Source organism: Octopus bimaculoides, chromosome 26 (genome assembly GCF_046866305.1).
Source record: "Octopus bimaculoides isolate indiv1 chromosome 26, ASM4686630v1, whole genome shotgun sequence".
Taxonomy (NCBI): Eukaryota; Metazoa; Mollusca; class Cephalopoda; order Octopoda; family Octopodidae; genus Octopus; species Octopus bimaculoides.
Window position 1 is genome coordinate 7,692,883 of NC_142953.1, and position 21,629 is coordinate 7,714,511.

The following is a 21,629-nucleotide window of genomic DNA, read 5'->3' on the forward strand; positions in this document are numbered from 1 at the left end:
TTAATGTTATTAAGTACGTGTTATGGTTATTGTATAACACATGCTTGATAACATTGTGACCTGAAAGCAATTGCACATTTATTAAAGCCTACACACTTTGTGAAATTCCTTCCGAAAGGTTAGTACCGTTCTACTCTCTAAAAAGTTTTTTTTCTTAAACTCAACTTTTTGAAAAAAATCTTTCTCTCTCTCTCTATATATATATACACGTATAAGAAGGGATGACCACTACGTGGACATCCAATATGCTAGAAAGAGATCATCCACGATCTAACCACAAAGAAAATAATGTTCTCTGGAAAAAATTCAGTGGTCATCCCGTTCTTATACGCATGTAATACAATTTTTCTAAATTTTTAGATTTTTTTATATGCTAGGCCACTGGTTTTAAATTGATGTTAATTAAATTAATATTCAATTTATCACCCTCAGTATATATATATATATATATATATATATATATATACACACGTCTCTGAAAAGTAAGGAATGGAAGTGGTACAATGCAGACAACGAATGTTTCATAGCTAAATGATGCTTGTTACGTAAGTGGTAACATGCACAAAACCAGCTTAGGCAAACTTCAGGTCCTATTACCTCTTCACTGTTTACATTATACATACATACATGCATATATATATATATATATATATATATATATATATATATATATATATAGTCACAATGAGGATATTCAAACATAGGGAAAAACCTGATGATTTTCCTAACCCAATAAATAATATATATATATGTTGTATAGAGTGGTAGTGCATCTAACAGGCTTCTACTTAAGTTTGGACCTTTGAAATTCCACTCAAAAAGCTTTGGGCGACCCAAAGTTATGACAGGAGACAACTGCACAAAGTATTATGCATTTTGATTGAACTTGGGGCTATGTGAACTGCATGGCCATGCTGGAATCAATATTTCAGTGAACTAAACAAACATAAATAAAATGAAAGCAAGCAACATACAGTTCCGATTAACACCTTTCTTCTGCTTTTTGATGTCTGTTCCACAGAATTGGTACAAGGGTTCCATCCCAAAACACGAGTTGTACCGTTCATTGTTTACACCGTAAAGATTGTCTTCATCCTGAAATAAATTAATCTGATGATAATAAATTCTAGAAGAGCCCCCAATTTGGCTTTTTGCAGTTTGGTAAATTACTATTCTAGTCAGCATAAATTATAATAATAATGATTTGTGTTCACTCTACAATGAAATATTCAACAGAGCCCCACCACCACCACCACCACCAACACTACCATTGCAATAAAAAGTTGAGGTAGTAACTAATGTTATGCTTGTTGTGTGCTGAACATTCCTCTCTTTCTCTGTCTCTCATATATATATATATATATATATATATATATATATATATATAATTATGTGTATTTCTTCTATCTTAATGAATAAAAATTCTTCTGATAGAATAAATGGGTTAATAGAAACCAATGTAGCAAAGAACACAAAATAACTGTGGTTAGCTCCTGTTTTTAAGGCAGGAACTCCTTGACATTTTGGGTATTTGAGTATATTTAAGAATTTAAGGATTGGAGAAAACGCATGTTATAATTGCATACTTTATTCCTACATATGTTTCAAAGGATTACAACCTGTGTGATCCATAGGGATTATATATATATATATATATATATATATATATATATATATATATATATATACCTTCATCAAATACCGTTCACAACTTTTTGAGTTATTTTGCACACAGATGGACAAACTAACGCCGATGAAAACATAACCTCCTTCCTTGGCAGAGGTAAAAATTTCCCTAATGTGGTTACAGTCAATGAGACATGGTAACACTGTATCTCTGGACTTCTCCATAAACCCAAAGACTATGTGGCGTTATTTTACATTAATTTTCATAAAGTAGGTTAGATGGTTTATTTGAACTGTTCTAGCTGAATGGTTTCCGATAACTAATCACTCAACCATTGAGTAGAGAGTGAAACAATCAGACTATGGTGCCCAACTGGGGCAGTCAGTCTATGGTGCACAACTGGAGCAGTAAGACTAAGGTACCTGGCAGTGGTATGGCCAATATTTCATCCCTGCAACTTTATAACCATTAGAAGAAAGTAATATCTCAACATATTTCACATGAAAAATAACTTTACAGAAATATGAAATGCTAGAAATTTACTTACATAATCTGGCTTGTTTAAGTCAGAGAAACTGTGGAGAGACAAACAATAGTCACAATTAATAATCACAACAAATAGAGATGAATGGGTTCTAATCTTACTGGGTCTTCTATCTCTCTCCTTAAAATAGATTCAAATATTTACTGTAAGTCTAACAAGATGTAATATCTTAGACTTGAGTGTCTTTAAGTCTAATGACATATCAAGGAGGGGACCAACACAAGTTAAACGCTAGTTGCAATAATAAAATCTATTAAATGTTTGGGAGTTTTGTTCAGTTTCTTCTTTCCACAGCCGAAGAAACATATTTCCATTCATCAACTCAATTAGTCATCACTCAACAAACAAAACTCATTTGTGACAATATAAATGAAAATACATCTAAAAAAAGTAAACATTACATTGGTCTTAAGAAAAAAAAAAAAAAAAAATCAAAATGAAAGACAAAATCAAATTGTGAAATATCTCACTTGTGTTCTGAGGAATTGGTCAGGAAATTCGGAGATGACATACAAACATAATCTTCAGACAACTGATGGGAAAGTTTCCTATTTTCAGTTTCTCCACCTTTAAACAAAAAAAAAACAAATCTTATAAAATACAATCCTCACTTACCCAGTGCCACAGATGGGGTGGGTCGGTGGGTGGGGTGGATCTATTGAATGGTTTCTTACATTGGTATAAAGCTTCACATTTTGTAAAGGTGCAATCCCCCAATATATGACTAGTACCTATTCATTTATGTATTATTACAATATAATTAATCAGTAAGGTAGTGGACCTGACAGAACTGTTTGTATGCTGGTCAAAATGCTTAGCGGAATTTTGCCAATCTTTATGTTCTGAATTCAAATTCCGCCAAGGTTGACTTTGCCTTTCATCGTTTAGGGGTCGATAACCCTCCCCCTGAAATTGCTGGTCTTGTGCCAAAATTTGAAAGCATTATTAAATAATTAGGTGTAATTAGTCTTTTCTTAAACAAGCACAAGGCTGGATATTTTGAAGTGTCAAGTGAATTGGTCCCAGGATATAACTGGTATTTATATTGCCAATGAAAGGCGAAATTCATTTCTGGAAGATTTTGAATGCTGAAAGTTTCCGGATGAAACCAATACTGAAAGGCATCTAGTTTGGTGCTGCATCGCTTTTAGAGTTGAAGCGGTGGTGGTGATGGTGGTGGTGATGGGTAGTGGGGTATGGGCAAAAATGTGTTGAGTGAACAAGACAGTTTCCCTAAACCTCTGGCATTTTTTTCGTTAAAAACCAACAATAAAACCATTCTCTGGCCATACTAGATCAAATGAACACAAGCATGGCTTTGCAACCAACCATATAGGTGCTGGGTTCAATCTCACCACGTGGCTCCTTGGGCAAATATCTTCCACAACAGTTCTGGCTTTGGCCAATACCTTCTTGTTGGTTCTTTCGTAGTAAAAAATTGTGCACAAGTCCAGTGTGTGTGTGTGTGTGTATGTGTGTGCATATATACATGTCATCACAAATTGTTGATGTAAAATATTAAATATTTTATAGAATTAGGTGGATTCACTAAAGGATCATGCACTCTACATTGATAGATGGGCCACAGAATGAGAGTGTGGGAAGAGAGGGAGAGAAGAGAGAGAGAGAGAGATAGGGGGAGAGAAGAGGGAGATGGAGGAAAGAGGAAGGAATGAGGAAAAAAAAAAGGGACTGAAAAAAGTAGAGGGAACCAAATAACAGTGATGAGTGTTGTATAAAGGAAGGGAGAATTGCTCTTGTGTGTGTGTGTGTGTGTGTGTGTGTGTGTGTGCTGCACCAAACATGCTCCCCACAAATACAGTCATAAATTATTAAACAGTGACACTAACGAACCAGGTGACTATAATAATTAAACTAAGTAGTGTCTGTATGGTTAGTACTAAACTAAACAATCAGAAACAGTTGTAACTAAGCTACCAAAGGAGACCCTATGTGGTTAGGCAACCTGCTAGAAATGGCACTTAAACCTTCCTTAAATAACATTACGCTGACTTAAAAGAGGATGAACACATTGGATTATATACTCCTAGGTAGACGATGTCTACGTAAAACAGATATGGGTATGATTGGAATATATTTGTTTATGTGGACTAAATGACTACATCTCCCAGTAATCAAGTCACTGTACAGTCTTAAGTCACACTGTACTGTCCCTGAGTTGGTGTTGCTGTATCCAAAGTTGCATGGGAAGATGCACAATTATCATCATCATCATCGTTTAACAGATCGCTGCATCAGGCTCCAATCTGATCTGGCAGAGTTTCTACAGCTGGATGCCCTTCCTAACGCCAACCACTCCGAGAGTGTAGTGGGTGCTTTTACGTGCCACCGGCACGAGGGCCAGTCACACGGTACAGGCAACGGCCACGCTCAAAATGGTGATTTTACGTGCCACCTGCATGGGAGCCAGTCCAGCGGAACTGGCAACGACCTCGACCTTGTCTACCGCTAAGTTCTGAGTTCAAGTTCTGCCGAGGTCGACTTTGCCTTTCATCTTTTCGGGGTCGATAAATTAAGTACCAGTTACGCACTGGGGTCGATGTAATCAATTTAAACCCTTTGTCTGTCCTTGTTTGTCCCCTCTATGTTTTTTCCCTTGTGGGTAATAAAGAAATAAAAAATGAGTGGGGATGTGTGTGTGTGGTGGTGGTGGTGGGGGGAGTGTACATTATTGTTGCTTTGTCCCCTGGCTTTCCACCCACGACCATCCTGTTCATACTCTGTCAAGAACTATCTTATCCAATGTCCTTGGCTGCTTCTAAGAGATTTGACCCCTTTTCTAGCAGGATGAATGACCACATAAAGGTCTTCTCAATGGATTGTATGTTGTTGTTGTTGTGGTTGTTGTTGGAGAGACTTAGGAGGTGTTTAGGTGAGACTTGCATTCGCAGGCTGGGTGGGTTCATTTGATGAAAGGGGTGTTGGGGGTGATCCAGTGACATGATTCAAAATACCAGCTAACACAGGTGGGGAGAGAGAGGAGAGAGAGAGAGAGAGAGAGAGAGAGAGAGAGAGAGAGAGAGAGAGAGAGAGAGAACAAAAACAAACATAAAACTTGAAAATACAACAATAAAAACAGAGAACTATAAGAATCTCTAAGAACTTTCTAGAAGGAAGTAGTGGACTACGTATAGGAGTGTGCAACTGAATGCAGGGTACTACATGGAATGTAACCCCGCACAGCTTACAAGGGTACTTACTGTGTGAAGAATTGGATCTAGAAGAGAGATTTGAAACGGTTAAAGGTCAAAAATAAAGAAAAGAAATATTTCAGTGTGTGTGTGTGTATATGTGTGTGTGTGGAGGAGAGAGAGAGTATATGCAATGTATGTATGTGTGTGTGTGTATGTATATATATATATATATATACATATATATATATATAAATGTGTGGAGAATGGAGAAACAAACACAAGAAGAAGCAAGTCAATTCTCCATTTAATTATAATTATAAACTGCGGTTTAAACAATAATTTACCTGCCTCTGGATACCTTCTAACGAAGACGGTACCCACACAAGTAATTTCCAGGAGTGCCTTCGGATTTAACTAGATACTTCAGACTACCCCTGAAATATTGAAGCAATCCTATCATTTACCTATATATATATATATATATATATATATATATATATATATATATATATATGTATGTATGTATATGTATTTACCCCTTTTGATACCAACCCAGCTGGAAGTGCCCCTGGTTCTATGATACAAATAACTTGCTTTAAAATGGCCAAGATGAAAATCTTCCACCAAAATGTCATGTGAATTCATGTTCTCAAAAATGACAAAGTCATTTCACTCAATTCTTCATCGTTTTTAAAATGAATTGCAACAAAGGCAAAGAATTTTAATAGAAACACGGTAACGAAAGGGTTAAGACATAGCTTTACACGTACATGCGTGTGTGTGTGTGTGTGTGTGTGTGTGTGTGTGTGTGTGTGTAACGGATTATAATCTAAGCTGGGTCCTCAGGAATGCATTGAAGTATAATCAAGTATAATAATAAACATTATTTTTCTTTGTGGTTGGTTTGTTGACTTTTTCCAATTTTGCTGAGCATCAACCGAAGACATCCTGTTTGCTTTTTTTCTTTATCTTGTCTCCATGTTGTTTAAAATTTTTTGTACTGAGTGTGTTTGCATCTATGTATGTACATATGTATGTATGCAAATGTACATGAGTGTGTGTGTGTGTGGATATAAAATTGTTAGGATAAAATAACAAAAGAAATACTAACCAGGTTTAGTTTTGGAACCTGGTAAGCTGTCATTACTGGAAGACTCCTGTGAACTGGAGTTTCTGTTCAAAGAGAAAATACAGTAAAAAAGATGTTTTAAAGCATATATATACAGAAACATACCCCACGTTACATGCATTATCATCATCACATTACTTAGTGTCTGCTTGGATGGTTTGACTGGAACTGGTAAGCTGGAGTGCTGCATCAGGTGCCAGTTTGATTTTGGCTTGGTTTCTATGACTGGATGCCCTTCCTAACACCAACCACTCCAAGAGTGCAGTGGGTGTCTTTAACATGTCACCGGCATAGGTACTGTTAGGCGTCACCAGCGTTTAACCCTCAGCGTTTAAACCAGTCATGTCCAGTTTAAATAGTCTACCCATTTTATGTTCCAACTGGCCAGATCCAGCTTCTCACACCCACTCTACAATGTCATTCTAAAAATAATCACATCATCAAACTGTTGCAACTTTGAGATAATTCATGATTAATTCAAACCAAAGTGAATAAATAAGCATTACATTTGAACAGAATAATGTGAATGCTAAACAATTAACTAATTAATCAGTCCCTGCCTGATTGACACTTCATTCTGTCTTTAGTCATCTCTCATAAGATGAAGGAGACATTCTTCCTTTGTGGCAACTTGACATTTCTTTAATTTTTCTTATTAAAAATCATGCAGACCAAAGTTTTCTTGATGCCAATTCATCTGCAAAATTCATTCAGAGTCAGGTGAAGAATTTCACAGATCACAGCACACACTTTTGCAACGGAAGCATTACCCACTGTTGTGGAACACTGTCCAGACTTGGGACCATCTTCGGCCCCAACATACTTGCATCTGAGTGATGCAAACATAGAAAAGTAAATGTAAAAACGATGATGATGATGACACCGTCATATACATTACATATATATATGAATAAACAGATACAAACATACACACACACACTTTACAATTTTTGAAGCTCACCTGTTATTTTTAGGCGATGGGATAGGAAGTGGAACGGTAGTCTTCAAATTGAGACTCTCTTCTTGTTTCCTGGGGGGTAACGGAGGAGCTTCTGGGATTTTGTCTCTTGGCGGAATCGGCGGAGGCGTTTCACTGGCATTTTGTTTTTTCATGGCTGAATCTGGTGGGAAATTAATATAATTTACTTGGTTAATTTTCCGCAAGGAACAAGTTGAATTCCTCTTGATTGCATTCTTTCTTTTAAGCCTTGACTCCTCACTGGAATCTCGTAGTGACATCCAACTTAAATGTTTTGTTTTAGTGTATTGTGGGAAGGAATCTAGGTTTGAACATTTCGCAAAACGAAACAAATAAAAAAGGAAAAAAAAAACATAATAATAATAATAATAATAAATGAATTTCCAAATGTGTTTAATTTTATTGTAAATTTTATAACCTTTCTAAAAACTTTTTTTTTTTCACTAAAATGGATGGAGAGGGGAAATGGGGTTAATTTAAAATAAGATAACGGTGGGGGAAGTGGAGAGAAGGCTGTCTCAAGAATCAAAGCATGGAAGAGCTAAGAGAGAGAGAGAGAGAGAGAGAGAGAGAAAGAGAGAGATAGAGAGAGAGAGAGACAAGCATAGGTAACACTATATACAACATGCAAATGAATTTCCAATGATGTTTGAAGAATTCCATTTCAACAACAACAACAACAGAAGTTATTTAATAAATTAATGAAATAGAGAAATGAATGGTTTTAGTTATTGAGAAATGACTGACAAAGAATTACTGGTACGAGAAGAATTTGTTGATGGATAATATATAATGTCTAATGGTTGGTATAATGGGCTTTGTGGCTGAATATATTAGGTGGACTTGCCTCTTGTAGAGGGCAGACAAGGTGTTCAGCAATTTGTTGCTGAACAACCTGTACAGGTGATTTTTTTGTGTCCTTGAGCAAGGCACTTTATTTCACGTTACTTCAGTTCACTCAACTGGCAAAAATGAGTAACACCTGTATTTCAAAGGGCCAGCCCTGTCACACTCTGTGTCATGCTAAGTCACCCTGAGAAGTATGTGAAGGGGTACGCGTGTCTGTGGAGTGCTCAGCCACTTGCACATTAATCTCACAAGCAAGCTGTTCCATTGATCGGATCAACTGGAACGACTCATCGTCATAAGTGATGGAGTGCCAGTATATATCAATACCTTACTTCTAACCACACCATGGGACCAGCCTTGAGTAATTGCAGCCTAGGTCCTGGTAGCCATTTTGGACATCTTGCATCTCTTCAGTCAGTTAACTGAGCCCCATAAACTAGGTTTCTGGAAGCCTTTGAAACTTTGTCACATGAGGCTAAATCAAGCTGCTTTGAATAATAATAATAATAATAATAATAACAGACACACACACACACACACACACACACATATATATATATATATATATATATATACATGTACACAATTTAATATAAATCACCAAGGAATTCTAATTATCATCAAAAGTTCAATATTTGCCATTACATAAAACAAAATACTGTCATGCTGTGTGTGTGTGTGTGTTGTGTGTATCTAGGTGCACACACACACACACATACATATGAGAAAAGCAAATCTCATTTGTGAGAGTGCATGCAACAAAGCTAAAACATTTTGGAATAAAATTAGAAAAAAAAAAAAAATCAGGAAAAATATTTGAAGCGAAAAAATAAATAAATAAATAAATAAAAAAATATGTAAAAAGTAAAGGAAAAACAACAACAATAAAAACAACAGATTTAATAAAATATAAACAAATGAAGCAAAAACAACAGTCTAGTATGGATGAAATAATGAATCAATATAGAAGAGATCCCATTAGGTAACTGGTATGTCATTCACTATTCAGGGATGAGAGGTAGTGTTAGTCATGGCTGGATTAGAATCAAGACAATTAGATAAGTGAAGACAGTTTATTGTTTCTGGCCCTTTTATCTCCGCAAACCAATGACCTGACAGGGCGGAGATGTGTATCCGTATATATTAGTGAGGGGTGGCCACATCAAATAAACCAGGACTAATACAGTAAAGGACTTTTTTTTTCTGGTGCTCAACTGATTCTGTTGATCCTTTACCTTTGAGGGGAGGGGTCCCCAAATAATAACAAGACATGCAACAGCAATAACAACAATAACAGAAAAAAAAGTGACAGAAACAAACAAGTAAATGTAGTAAATAATTTCAAAGGTGTTAGTCATGGCTGGATTAGAATCAAGACAATTTATCGTTTCAGGCCCTTTTATCTCCGCAAACCAATGACCTGACAGGACAGAGATGTGTATCAGTGTATATTAGTGAGGGGTGGCCACATCAAATAAACCAAGACTAATACAGTAAAGGACTTCTTTTTTTTTTTCTGGTGCTCAACCAATTCTGTTGATCCTTTACCTTTGAGGGGAGGGGGCCCCAAATAATAACAAGTCATGCAACAGCAATAACAACAATAACAGAAAAAAAAGTGACAGAAACAAACAAGTAAATGTAGTAAATAATTTCAAAAGAAAGAGAAAGCTGAAGGTGGGGAGTTGGTGGAGAGGAATGGGGTCAAGTAATTAAAGAGTCAGAGAGGTATAAAGGGTCAGAATGGAAGAGGTGAGAGACAGGTGTCTATAGGGGGTAGTAGTAGTATTGATGGAGGTGGGGTGGGGGGATCTTTAGGGCTGGTATTCCAGTCTCTAAGACAGTGGTTCTCAACCATTTTTCTTTTTTTTTCATCTATGGACCTCTTTGATTACTATTTTATTCTGGCAGACCTCCCGGCCCCTATTTTGTTTTTCATGCATTCACTTGCGTAGCTTGAACTCTGTAAGCTGCCAGAGAAAAAAACCTCAGCTCTTTCTTGCAATAAATACATCTAATGCAACATTTTTTTTATGAACCCTGGAAAATACTATTGTGGATCGCCAATTTACAATTTTGCTTGTGTGGACCCCAAAAATCTACTAATATGAAACCCCAGGGTCCATATGGACCTTGGTTGAGAGCCACAGCTCTAAGAAATTCATTTTGAAATTGTATGGTTCTAGGTCTGACCCTACCATGTGATTGATACCTTGGGCAAGGTTTTCTACCATAGCCACCTTTTCTTTCCATAAGAAACAGGAAAGCCAGTGCTCTAGTCTGGCTTGATGTTTCTTGGAATGAAATATGACAATCAGGCAATACTACATGATCAAGGCAATCATTCCCACTTGAGCTTTAAGGGACAACTTTCTCCTGACCCACTTCTGAATGGGACTGGCCACTCTCACAACCTCTTTCCAGCTCCTGTCCACCTGGAGGTCCAGACTAAGTCCAATGATAGGATTCATCACTGGCCAACATGGATTTGTTTCTCCAAAGGCCAAGGTACAAAGTTATCCAATGGTCCCAGGTGATGTCTACTCCTCCATACTCTGTGTTCATCATATCTAAAGTGCCCAACACCATGACAGTGATGTTGTCTTCATATACGGACACAGCTCTTCTGTGATGCAGTTCAAGCAAGAGACTACTCCCCACCATCTCTGTAGTTCAACGGCAAAGGATTATTCAAAGCCAAAACCTGCAGGAGAGGGAGACAGCCTTTGATGCCAACCAGTTTCAAACAAACGACAAAGTTCACCTTGGCATCATTTGAACTCAGAATGCACAGAGTTCGAATAAATACTTTCACGACATTCTTCAATCTTATGTTCTAATGACATTCTCAATTTTACAACCACACACACACACTCTCTCTCTCTCTCTCTCTCTCTCTCTTTTTCTTTCTCTCCACATGCACTCTTCTGCCTTCTCTCTCACCTCACATACATACCATACACTCTCTTTTTTTCCTCTCTCTCTCTCTCTCTCTCTCTACACACACAGACATGTTGTAAAAAGGAAAATGATTTCTGCTAAGTGACTCACTGTTTCTGAGAAATTTGTCATCTGTTGAAGTAGAAAACAAAGAAATATTTCATGGGGAACAAACAGGTATGTTACACCCCACCCTTTCACAAATTTAGTAACAATTTTTTTTTTTAAATCCTCTTTCCTTTGTGAAGTATTCCATGTAGTTTTCTTTCATTATTTCATTATTTTCATTCCCTATTTTTAAAAATTTTCATTCCTTCAATCTCCCCACCCCTCCTCACTCTGTCATTCACTCATTCTTTTCTTTTCTCCTCTTTTACGTGTTTCAGTCATTTGACTGTGGCCATGCTGGAGCACCGCCTTTAGTCGAGCAAATCGACCCCAGGACTTATTCTTTGTAAGCCTAGTACTTATTCTATCGGTCTCTTTTGCTGAACTGCTAAGTTACGTGCCAATGTTGGAAATTACTTTATTGTTCAGAGTTTCCCTAGCCACCCCCTTGATTCAGGACACAAGACCTTCATTACCGGGTACAAAGGAATGTAACCTCCCTGCCACTTCAACTCCATCGTGATCCAAGCTGACCCCTATTCTCTCTCATCTCCAGCACTGACTGGACCCTGTTCAACGTAACACTGCAAAGAAATTAGAGAAAGTCTTTTTTGTCTTCATTTTGGAAATTCAATTATTATTATTATTATTATTATTATCATCATCTGCACATTGAGGTTGAAGAAGACTACGTCTTTGAATTCACTTGCACCACATTCCTTGTAATTTCAAGAACCGCTGAAAATTCACTGAAGAAACGGTAAAAACATGAAAAATAAAAACATGAAAATTGTTGTGAAAAAGAGAAAAAGGAAAATAAAAGAAAAAAAATTTTTTGTTTTGTTCTTTTGTATTTTGTTTAGAATCTAGGTTGTTGTTGTTGAACCCAAGGTCAGCTGCGAGCCAGCAGACTTTGTGATCAAAAATGTTCCAAGTGTGACCCCCCACCCATGCCCTCCATTGGTCTTTATGTATCTTGGACTACATCATCCAAAAGCCACACCACCTGTTTGTCTGAATACAATGTTTACGAGACAAGTTTATAATTGTAACAATTTGTTGGATGACAATAAAATGAAAGAGACAGTATGAACACAAAACTGTGCTGTGACAAGCACAAAACAACATGAAGCCTGTTATGCGAGTGTTATGTAATCTCATACGGCATAAATTAAATGGCATTGTAGCAATTACAATAGCTACATTGTAGCAATTACAACAGCTACAGAAAACTGGGGCTGCTAATTTGCATATTCTGAGTTTTAGCTGGTTATTTTAAATTAGCAGAGGTTGAGTTGAATGTGTGTTGGGTACTCTAAACCAGGGGTTTTCAAACTGTGGTCCACAGACCACAGGGGGTTCGCAAGGATAAGACAGGGTGTCTGTAGACAGCAAATACTTTTTTATGGGCAATTTGATTTTATATATGTTTTTTAATCGAAATCTTTTAATTGACAATAAACCTATTTGTTAAATACTGTTAAATAAATAAATGTAAAAATATATGTTATTTTAAGCAAATATTTATGTATAAATTTCATAGGCATTTATAAGGGGGTCCGCAAGTCAAAAAGTTTGAAAACCCCTAGTTTAAACAACTGATATCAGCTGTTAAAGTACAAAGTGTGTGGTAATGGCATCGTATTATATTCTGAAGGATTTTGAGGGGATTAAATGTAAACATTAAGGATTTAATGAACCCTTAATGAAGTAATAACAATGGCTATGACGCTAATTATTCGACTAATTTACTGCCCCTCCCCCACCCTGCTTTAACATCTGCCAGGTAAATCCCCCAGCATCAGCTGAGCAGGTGCAGAGCAATGATGATAATGGGGGCAGGGGAGAAGGGTTTGAGGGACTGGTGGGGTGGATAGGAAACCCTTCATTTCCTCCTCCTCCTACTATTCTCACTACTACTGTTGCTACATGGTGACTCTACCATAAAGGAAGCATTGTCCCCCTCCCCCCCTGCTAAGGGAACTGAGGTAGTGGTGGTGGTGGTGGTAGTGGTAAAGAGATGAAGAAATGGAGAGAGCTGATCCCTCAGTAGCTTTCATAAAACATTTGGTGGTTGTTGCTTAGCCCAAGGTCAAGCCTAATTCTGCAAACCAATCACAAGCAGTCTAACCAGGACCATCTCATCTTTTCTGACAAACATCATATTATTTAATACATTATTTAACATCATCTTAGAACTGTCCCCTCTTAACACAGTAAGGTGTGATTCCAGGGAATTTTGGCTGCTATTTTTAGCAGGTTGCATGACCATGTCAAGGCTTTTTTTAATTATAATTTGTTGTTGTTGTTGTTGTTATTAATGGGGTGGGGGTGAAGGTGGTGAACTGGCAGAATTATTACATTGAATAAAATGCTTAGCATATTTCTTCAAACCTCACATTCTGAGTTCAAATTCCACCGAGGTCAACATTGCCTTTCATCCTTTCGGGGGTCAATGAAATAAGCACCAGTCACACACTGGGGTTCAATATAATCGACTCACCCCCTCCCCCACCAAATTTCAGGCCTTGTGCCTATCCAAGAAAGGATTATCATCAAATAGTTTCATTAAACCCAGAAGAAATAAACTTCTGACATGGAGACGTCCCAGATATTGTGCTGTAGCTGAGCCACAGAATATGGTGAGTTGGAGGATTTCATCACACTTCAATGTCTCAGTTTTGATAGGGTTTCTACAGCTGAATGACCTTCCCAACACCGACCACTTTACAGAGGGTAACTGGGTTGTTGTTGTCATGGGACCAGCCGCAAGTGTGAAGTTGGCTTCAAGCAAGGAACACAGTTTTTGTCTTGTTGGTGGTGGTGTTTAGCCCTGAGTCTGCTCTGGTCAAAGCAGACCTATGATCAAATATTATGTACCACAGTATATCGTTTGTGTGTGTGTGCGTGTGCGTGTGTGTGTGTGTGTGTGTGTGTGTGTGTGTGTGTGAGAGAGACAGAGAGAGAGCATGAAAACACAAATTAATAAAAAGAATATTTGATAAAACAACAATATTTCACTGTAGAAAGAACATTGGATTCAATAAAAAAAAAAAATAAATAAATAAATAAATAAATAAAAAAAAAAACAACAAGTTATTCTGGCATAAGGAAGAGGATTTCAAATAAACAAAAATATTATAACATAGTTGAAATTCTTTGAGAGTTTATAAACCTAAAATTTAGATTATTTGAAGAGAAAAATGGCGTAATAATAATAATAATAATAATAATGGTTTCAAATCTTGGCACAAGGCCAGCAGTTTTAATGGGCGGGGGGGGGGCTTCTTCATACAATCAACATCAATGGTTGACTGGTACTTTATCATATCAATCCCTAAAAGGGATGAACAGTAAAGCTGACCATGACAGCTAAGTACATGGAGAAGGAACCAGTACTACAAGGCACTTTTTCTGATGTTCTAAAGATACTGCCAATTACTACTATTATTATTATTATTATTATTAGTCATTAGTGCACTGGACAAAATGCTTAGTGGTATTTTACCTGTCGCTACATTCATCATCATCATCATCATCATTTAATGTCCGCTTTCCATGCTAGCATGGGTTGGACGATTTGACTGAGGACTGGTGAAACCAGATGGCTACACCAGGCTCCAATCTGATTTGGCAGAGTTTCTACAGCTGGATGCCCTTCCTAACGCCAACCACTCAGAGAGTGTAGTGGGTGCTTTTACGTGCCACTGGCACGAAGGCCAGTCAGGTGGTACTGGCAACGGCCACGCTCAAAATGGTGTATTTTATGTGCCACCCGCACAAGAGCCAGTCCAGGGGCACTGGCAACGATCTCGCTCGATAATCCTTACACATGCCATGGGCACAAGTGCCAGAAAGGCGACGCTGGGCACAGGTGCCATCCCGAATTCTTATTTCTTTATTGCCCACAAGGGGCTAAACATAGAGGGGACAAACAAGGACAGACAAAGGGATTAAGTCGATTACATCGACCCCAGTGCGTAACTGGTACTTAATTTACCGATACATGATATATCAATGAAAAAGATGTCGCCATCCGATATGTATTCACACCACAATAACAAAAGAGAGACAAGATATCAATGATGTGTGACACAGAGAAAATCATTGCAACATGTCCAAGATGGAGTCTTTGGTCAGAAAGCGTGGCATTGTCCAGTTTTTGTTCTATGTTAGTTGATTGATTGATAGAGTGATATTGTAGTGTGTGAGATGTTACCAATGGAATTACTAATTGGTGATTGCTGTTGCATGGTCTGGACCAAGCAACGGTAAAACTCAGTGTTTGGACTTGGATTAAACAACAGGAAACCATTTGGGTATGTTTAGATTTTTCTTTTTTTTTTTATCTGGACGTGTAGGGCTTTTAATAAAAGGGGGAAATGGCTTTACCACTGTTTTATAGTAACAACCTCAAGGAAAGTAACAAAACATCAAAAATGCAAAGGAACACAGACGCAAACACAGAGATACACAAACAGCAAAACACAAAGAAACGTACAGATACACACACAAGCATATACATACACACACTGACATATGTACATAGAAAGGCATACATATACACACACAGACAGGCATACACACATAGAGAAAGGCATATGTACACACACACACACACACACACACACACACACACACACACATTTCCGCTGGTAAAAACTGTCTGTAAAAATGAATACTGAAATCATATCTCAAAAACATCTTATTAATTAGTAAAATGTTTCTAATGACAACATTAAAATAATGATTATTGGATTAGATTGGATTAATTGTTGGCTTTAGTTGGATCTGTTGTTGTGGAAATTCCTGATAATCTCTCTGAGATGCTGCAGCTTTATCTGATGGATTCTTCAACTGAATTCCTTCATCTACAGAATTCTAGAGGAATATTTAAAGAATTTTGTAAAATTGCAATAATAATAAACACTCAATGAATTATTAACAACAATGACAACACATTAATAATATTATTATTATTATTATTATTACTATTTGGTAGTTTGAGGTAAATTTCTACTGCATCACCTGCTACATCTCCATCTTGCTGCAGTGTGTGTGTGCAACATTTGTGCTGTTGGGAGTTTGCAAACACTTCCTGTTTGTTTTTTTGTTTTTTTTTTCTCTTATACATAATGGCATTTCTTTCAGTTTTATGTTCTGAGTTCAAATTCTGCCAAGGTCAACTTTGTTTTATCGTTTCGGGATTGTAAAAATAAAATACCTGCCAAATACAGGGGTTGATGTCAATGACTAACACCCACTCCCCTTAAATTTGCTGACCTTGTGCCAAGATTTGAACTTATTATTATTGTTGTTGTTGTTATTATTTCTCACATGAAAACACAAGGTCTCAAATCGGACGAAGGGAGCAGTCAATAATAAGAGTCCCAAAACTGGCACTTCCACAGAAGAATGTAAAAGAAAGTTGACTTTGACATACATAATAATAATAATAATAATGATTTTAAATTTGTGCACAAGGCCAGAAATTTCAAAGGAGGAGATAAGCTGATTACAATGACACCAGTGCATAACTGGTACTTTATTTTATGGACCCTGAAAGAGATGAAAGCCAAAGTTGACCTTGGAAGAATTTGGGCTCAGAACATAACAATGGACGAAATACCGTTAAGCATTTTGCTTGGCATGCTAATGATTCAGCCAGCTCAGCACCAAAGTAATAATAATAATAATAATAATAATAATAATGTAAATAGCTAAATTCCAGAGAAAAGAAAGAAGATTATTTCAAAGAAGATAAATGGTAAGTTGGAATGGAACTGAAACGAAGAGAAATATTTGTGATGTGAATAAAACTTACCTGATTTTGTTGCAGATTTCAAAGGAGCATCAATGGACTCATAGAAATCATCATCATCATCGTCGTCGTCGTCCACTCTATTAGTGTGTTTAACCTGAAATTAGGAGAGAGAGAGAGAGAGTGAGTGAGTGAGTGGAGGGATGGAATAAAGAGAGAATGGAGGTAAGGTGAGAGATAGAGAGTGAGTGAGAGCTTGGAAGAGAAAGAGTGAGTGAGGCCGAGAGAGATAAGGTGAGTGAATGAGAGAGGGGGAGAGAGAGAGAGTAAGAGGAAGACGTGAGTGGAGATATAATGGCATAATGGTTGATGTTGTTGTTGGTGGTGGTGTGAGAGAGGAGATAAGAAAGAGATGTAAAGAACAGAGAGAGGTGAGATGAGCGTAGAGGAAGGGGAGAAGGGGAGTTTGATGAGAAAATGTAAAAGATGAAAGAGAGAGAGAGATAGAAAGAGAGAAGGGGCAAAGAGAGAGAGAGGGCGGGGGTGATGGGGGATAACAGAGAAAAGTGAATGTAAATACAGAGGATTGTGGGAAGGCGGAAAAGAGATTAAATACACACACACACAAGGGGGGGGGGGAGAGAAAGAGATAAGGAAAAGGATAATGTATATTAAAAACGGAGGCACAGGAGTGGCTGTGTGGTAAGTAGCTTGCTTACCGACCACATGGTTCCGGGTTCAGTCCCACTGCGTGGCACCTTGGGCAAGTGTCTTCTACTATAGCCACGGGCCGACCAAAAAAGCCTTGTGAGTGGATTTGGTAGATGGAAACTGAAAGAAGCCTGTCGTATATGTGTGTGTGTATGTGTGTGCGTGTGTGTGTGTGTATGTTTGTGTGTCTGTGTTTGTCCCCCCCAGCATTGTTGGACAACCGATGCTGGTGTGTTTACGTCCCCCATAACTTAGCGGTTCAGCAAAAGAGAACGATAGAATAGGTACTAGGCTGACAAAGAATAAGCTCGATTTGCTCGACTATAAAGGCGGTGCTCCAGCATGGCTGCAGTCAAATGACTGAAACGAGTAAAAGAGAAAAGAGAGAGAGTAAGAGGAGGGGGGATCAACAGAGATAGTAAGGGACATCATCATCATCTTTTACTTCTTTCAGAGAGAGAGAGAGAGGGGGGGGAGAATGGATGATAAAGAAGAGGACGAAATGAAAGATGAAACTGAAGATGCAACAACAGAAATAAGAGTAACAAAAGTAAAGAAAAAAGTGTAAGAAGAGGAAGAGAGAGAGAGAGAGAGAGAGAAAGAGAGAAGGAAAATAAAGAAAAGGAAAGAAGAGGGGAGGATGTGAGTTAGTCTCTAATTGTATAACATGTCTCTCAACACCAGGATGTAGGATGGGGGGGGGGGTAGAGAGACAGGGTTAGAGTAATGCTGGAAGTGGGTATATACAAATGTATAACAATTTATATAACATGTATACAAATATACAGAAATATACACCATGTGTATATACATACATACACACACACACACACACACACACATACACATATATATATCATAAAAATACACAAGCGTTTCAAATATATATACACTGAAAATCCAATGACGAATGACTAAAAATAGCGAAAAGTAAGGAAGTTTTTTAAACATCAAGAAGAGGAAAACTAAAATATTTGGTGAAGAATTCAAGAGAACCAAAGAAAAAAAAAAATGGTTTACAGAGATTGTTAATGGATAGGCGTAGGAGTGGCTGTGTGGTAAGTAGCTTGCTTATGAACCACATGGTTCCGGGTTCAGTCCCACTGCGTGGCACCTTGGGCAAGTGTCTTCTACTATAGCCTCGGGCCGACCAAAGCCTTGTGAGTAGATTTGGTAGACGGAAACTGAAAGAAGCCCTTCGTATATATAAATATATATACACGCACAGTGATGCACACACACCTACTCAAACAACCCTACACACACACACCCATATATACATGCACACATAAACGTACACACAACTACATACACATAAACACACAGCCACATACACACACACACACAGAAGTGCACACATGCAATAAAATATCCAATAAAATTTCAAATATCCAGTCTTTAAAAAAAGCAGGACCTGGATTCTGATGAGCCATCCAACCCATGACAGCATGGAAAAGTGGACACAAAATTTATATATATATATATATATATAGGAGCAGGTGTGGGTGTGTGGTTAGAAGTTTGCTTTGGTCGGCCCGAGGCTATAGAAGAAGACACTTACCCCAAGGTGCCACGCAGTGGGACTGAACCCAGAACCATGTGGTTGGTAAGCAAGCTACTTACAACACAAAAGTTTTTTGAGAAGGAAACTTCGTTTTCTCTTTGATGTTGGTGTTCTTTATCGTTTGATGAAGAACAAGTCAGGACAAGAGAAACTAAGACCATTGTTGAACATTTACTGAGAGACTAACTCATTATTTACTGTCTGTTGCCATTTCTGAAGAACTGGGAATGAGACCTGGAGTTTGGTAACTGGATACTTCATGAACAGAAAGATGGCAAATCACAAAGAACATGTCAACATGTTAGTATCTGTCTGTCTGTCTGTCTGTCACTTTCTTTATGTCACTGAATGATGAGTGGTGGTGGTGGTGGTGGAAGAAAACTGAACTTGCAGCTGTAGAGTGGAGTGTTTCCCTTACAGATCAAGATGATGATGATGATGATGATGATAAGAAGAAACACCAGCAGTGATTAGATTGTCAGAGGTAAATAACCTGATGGATGGCTGGCTGGTTGGTGAAGAGAGATGGGTGGGTAGTTCTTTATGGAATGGATGGGGGTGGGGGGTTAATCTCTAAAGAAAATTGGGTGAGTCAGACACTCAATAAACATACACATACCACAGGCACACCACTTCTCAGCTTCTTTTAATGTGTAAATAACTTTACCATCCACTGATCACCACCACCACCATCATCATCATCATCACACCATAGGTATAAAAAAAATTTAGGCACAGGTGTGGCTGTGTGGTAAGTAGCTTGCTTACCAACCACATGGTTCCTTAGTGTCTTCCACTATAGCCTCGGGCCGACCAAAGCCTTGTGAGTGGATTTGGTAGACGGAAACTGAAAGAAGACTGTCGTATATGTATGTATGTGTGTGTGTGTATATGTTTGTGTGTCTGTGTTTGTCCCCCCAACATTGCTTGACAACCGATGCTGCTGTGTTTACGCGGTTCGGCAAGAGAGACCGATGGAATAAGTACTAGGCTTACAAAGAATAAGTCCTGGGGTCGGCTCCAGCATGGCCACAGTCAAATGACTGAAACAAGTAAAAGAGTAAAAAAAGAGTATATGCATGCATATATGACACACATCCACACATATTCACATGGCAGGAAAAGTATGAAATAGGAGACAGGCAAAAGAGAAAGAGAGGAAGAAGAGAGAAGGAGTGATAGGAAAGAATAAAGACAAGGAGGACTAAAGATTGTAGGGCAGAGAGAAAGAAGAACAAAGAGAGAAAGGGAGGAGGCTAATCTGCTATGGTTGAATGACTCAGTTGGTGAGGACTGTGTTAATCATTGCTGTTTGCTTGTCCTTACATCTTACCCCTCTCTACCATTGATGCCACCCCCCACTGCTCTGACCTCTGCACAACACCTCACCACCCCCGCACTGCTCTGACCTCTGCACAACCCCCCCCCCGCACTGCTCTGACCTCTGCACAACACCACACCACCTCCTCATACACACCCACACTTGGGTCAGTCTCCTTAATATTTCTGTTGGTCAGAGAGAATAAAACCTGGTTTTGTCAGTTTAATTTTAGACACTGCTAGTGGAGAAAGTAGCTGGCCAACTAAACTACAATTAACTGATGGTCCACTGTAAATTAAGAGAGGTCATTACTAAGTTTGTGTGTGTAACTAATTTTCTTTATATTTGGTTGAAATCCTTCCATGCCAGCAACGGTCAAAGTCAACTGAACTTTAACTAATCTGGAGGTTTTCATTTCACCCCAACCTGCTATGAGGGATTTAGCTCTTTAGACTCCTAGTTCAAATCCTACAGGGATACACTTCATATTTTCATTTTCATGGGATTGACAAAATATACAATACCAGTAAAATACTGAGGTATGATTTGGTCGATTTTATAGATGCAAACATGGCTTTTTTTCTCTCTCTTGGTGTGCTTACGTCCCCGTATAGATATGCACACAGCTACGTGTATTAGAACTGGTTCCCAACCTGTGGTCCGCAAAGGTAGTGCTGAGGGTCTGTGAACTAAATTAAAAATTTCATATATATATATATATAGTTTTAGGGAAAATAACCAAGTTTCAAGAACTCGTCGATGAAAATCCACTATCACATATAAAGCTCAATTTAATTCTTAATAAATTGATTTTAATTGAGTTTTTACCTGTAATTTTGGATTTTGTCCCTAATATTATTATTATTATTATATATATATATATATATACACACACACACACGTAAGGATAAGAATATCCTGGGGTCTGTGGGAATAAATAA

At 37.9% G+C, this 21,629-nt stretch overlaps 1 protein-coding gene across 4 annotated transcripts in view; it reads right to left on the reverse strand.

The window, feature by feature from the left end:
* LOC106872360 (uncharacterized) overlaps window positions 1-21,629 on the reverse strand; it is a 69,693-nt gene that overhangs the window by 12,546 nt on the left and 35,518 nt on the right. For 2 of the 4 annotated variants that reach the window (XM_089342421.1, XM_089342419.1), the window contains 6 exons: window positions 17,156-17,249; window positions 7,417-7,576; window positions 6,438-6,499; window positions 2,642-2,738; window positions 2,175-2,202; window positions 975-1,095 (listed from right to left, as the gene is read on the reverse strand). In XM_089342421.1, the coding sequence (XP_089198547.1) occupies window positions 975-1,095; window positions 2,175-2,202; window positions 2,642-2,738; window positions 6,438-6,499; window positions 7,417-7,576; window positions 17,156-17,249 (562 nt within the window). Of the gene's footprint in view, window positions 1-974; window positions 1,096-2,174; window positions 2,203-2,641; window positions 2,739-6,437; window positions 6,500-7,416; window positions 7,736-17,155; window positions 17,250-21,629 lie in introns of all 4 variants that reach the window. The other 2 variants (XM_089342418.1, XM_089342417.1) reach the window with 1 other exon arrangement.